Raw genomic sequence first — 3,320 nt, forward strand, 5'->3', positions numbered from 1 at the left:
TCCAAGATGACCAAGAAAAGAAGGAATAACGGTCGTGCCAAAAAAGGCCGAGGCCATGTGCAGCCTATTCGTTGCACCAACTGCACCCGGTGCGTGCCCAAGGACAAGGCCATTAAGAAGTTTGTCATCCAAAACATAGTGGAGGCCGCAGCCATTCAGGACATCTCCGAAGCGAGTGTCTTCGACGCCTATGTGCTTCCCAAGCTGTATGTGAAGCTGCATTACTGTGTGAGCTGTGCCATTCACAGCAAGGTAGTCAGGAATCGTTCTCGTGAAGCCCGGAAGGACCGAACACCCCCACCCCGATTTAGACCTGCGGGTGCTGCCCCACAACCTCCACCAAAGCCCATGTAAGGAGCTGAGTCTTCAAAGAGTGAAGAAAGTTCTTTGGGGGGAAATAAATGGAAATTGTATTTCATATAGCGTGTTGGGTGTGGTTTTTGCCTGATAGAATGGGGATTGTGTATGTCATGGATTATAATTGCTTTGACCAAGTATTCAAGTGTGGGATGCCGCGTAGTCTTTCATGAGGGAGGGTATTCCTGTACCTTAACTTCGGGTTCTTTTGTATTTGTATCCTCAGCCTCCCCAGTTTGCATAGCTTTTGTGGGGAAAAGGGATTAAAGTATTTCTAAGTATTCCATTTAAAAAAAAAAAAAAAAAGAAAGAAAAGTCCACAGTTTATAAGGTACAGCACTACTTTTTTTGTCCATTTCATTGTTTTCCTTAGAATGGAACAACACGAAAGGAATTGATCCGCACGGTCAACGCCTTCCATGTGGGCATTGTATTCCTTGATGCAGTAGGGTTTACAATATTCTCTCCCTTTTTTCTATTTTTTTTTTCCTGTTGTCGAGACAGAAGTGTCATGGATCGTTGATATCATTCGGACAACCCGCTTGTCTTTCCATGCTAGGAGAATATCGCCTTTTCTGGAAAATATTATGTCACCTTTCTTCATTCTTGATGTTTTCATTTCCAAATTTGGCAGTAAACCTCTACTCTCCCTAATAGTCCCACAGACTCTAGTTTTGTTCTGTAGCAGCAATTCAGCAGTAGATGTAGCATTGTAATAATTATCCTGCTAAATATGGTGCCACATGCCAAGAGAGGGTCCAAGGACTGAAAGAACAGTTTCTTGCGATTTCCTTCCTTCCGCAGTGTATATCTCCATATTGCAGATATAGCCGGTGTCACTCTCGCACACCATCCGAACAAGGAAACCGTATTTTGTTATTTTCGCTGGGTTGTACGTGCGAAATTTGAAACGTCCTCTCCATGGAATCATTCCCTTGTCCAAAGACAACTGTTGCTTTGGTTTGTATATTGTTCGAAATTTATGCAGGAAATAATCCAGCACAGGTTGGATCTTGAAAAGTCTCCCCAAGTGACTGTCCATTTTGGCGTTATCATTGAAATACCAGAACGTCCATATCTGCTCAAATCTACGGCGACTCATTGTGGAAATATAGGGGTACATATTAAAGGATCTGTTGACCAATAGTCTTTCCAGCTATCTTTTCTCGTTTGACCCACCAGAATAATTAGGCCAAGGAATTTCTTGAAGTCCTTCTGTGTAACCGGAGACCACTTTCGTGTTCTAGATGGTGTTTTGCGTTTCATTGCGGTTTGATCGTGATAGTTGGACAGCTCTTTGCACAACATCTCCAACAATTCATCGCCAAAAACGAGATTGGTCACAGAGGGTGCAGAGTCACACTGAGGCGGAAATGTCGTGACCCCAGCATGACCTTCAAACATCTGTGAGCGTGGTGGTGTGTCAATTTCAGACCAACAATTATCAGTAGCTTCGTCAGTGTCAGAATCACTTGAAAGTACCCTCACCTTGCGCTTCCTTACAGGTCTAATAATTTCACTGTCAGTAGAACCAGTAGCATCGTCTCCGGAATCGTCAAAACAGTCATCCGCATCTTCGATCTCACTAGGAATATCTGATAAATGATCGTTAAATACTTCCGGGAGTGTATCAGTTTCGTTGGTTTCCTTTCTTTTTCTGAGAGAGGGCATTTCTAAAAGCGCCAGGAACTTGAAGACGAAGACTATTCGAAAGACCAAAATACAATGTAACTGCAATGCTTTATGGGTTCGTGCAATTATATAGTTTTTCGTAGATTGACCTGCACGGTTTCCACCAATGAGATCGCTTCATTCGATGTGGACTGTGCCGCACCAGCACGGCCAAGGGTGTCTCTGAGTGGGCGGGTGAAAGGATTAAGGAAAGACAGACAAGAGAATGAAAGCTGGGTCTCGGTGGGACGCTGCTCCCTGATGAGGAGACATCGCCAGCGCCCACGAGCCGTGTCTTTATTTCATAGCAGATGCCACGAGGCAAAGTAGGGGCGTGATCACGTTGTTTACAGCATTCTCGTGAGCTCCAACCTCACTCAACTACATGCACCTGAACTCTAGCACAAGGCACGTGGGGCCACGTGTTTGGACCATAGGTTCAAGCTTACAACCACAGCCGTTGGCTATGATTGTGCTGGGACGGCCCTGGCCTCCAGCTGGGACTTGCATGTGGCAATGAGAGTCCTCTCATTAGTCCGAGGCTTGAACCTGGCCAAAACACCGTACCTGCGCCCCACAGAGGGGGCCTCTTGTTTCCAAAAAGCAGAAAGGCGCCTGTTCGTAGCCCTTAAAATGGCCCCAGCAGCCGGAACCGGTTTGGCTCAGTGGATGGAGCGTCGGCCTGCGGACTGCAGGGTCCCGGGTTCGATTCCGGTCAGGGGCATGTACCTGGGTTGCGGGCACATCCCCAGTGGGAGATGTGCAAGAGGCAGCTGATCGATGTTTCTCTCTCATCGATGTTTCTAACTCTATCTCTCTCCCTTCCTCTCTGTGAAAAATCAATAAAATATATTTAAAAAAAAAAAATGGCCCCAGCAAAGGAGGTCTGGGGTGGGGATGGCCAAGGAGTTGGAGGAGGGAAAGGGCTGGAACTGGCCAGTGTGTGTGTGTGTGTGTGTGTGTGTGTGTGTGTGTGTGTGATCCTTCCTTCCCAATAGAGGGGTCCCTGCCAGTTCCCTAACTGGCCCCACCCAGGTCCTGTGCCGCGGATGGGAAGTGAGCTACCTTCCACCTCCCCTCAAGTCTCAAAGGACCCCTACCCAGCACCCTGTGCAGCCACAAGATGTCATAGGTGCTGATGGCATCCCCACGATGGCACCCAGGACATCACACAATCGCAAGCACACAGCCTAGGGCAGTCAGACCCCTTGTCTGACCCCACAGCCCCCTCCACCGCTGGTCCCTGCAGGGGTTACAGTAAACCCATTGTCCCCCACCCCAGCCCACCTTCA

General features: G+C 47.7%; 1 protein-coding gene across 1 annotated transcript; it reads left to right on the forward strand.

The window, feature by feature from the left end:
• Nucleotides 1–365, forward strand: LOC308518649 (small ribosomal subunit protein eS26-like). The gene has a single exon (XM_081090372.1). It carries the CDS (start codon nt 7–9, stop codon nt 352–354), a length of 348 nt encoding a protein of 115 aa, XP_080946498.1. The 5' UTR covers nt 1–6; the 3' UTR covers nt 355–365.
• The last annotated feature ends 2,955 nt before the right edge of the window (nt 366–3,320 follow it).

This window comes from Myotis nattereri (assembly GCF_964212035.1).
Source record: "Myotis nattereri genome assembly, chromosome: 4".
NCBI classification, from domain to species: Eukaryota; Metazoa; Chordata; class Mammalia; order Chiroptera; family Vespertilionidae; genus Myotis; species Myotis nattereri.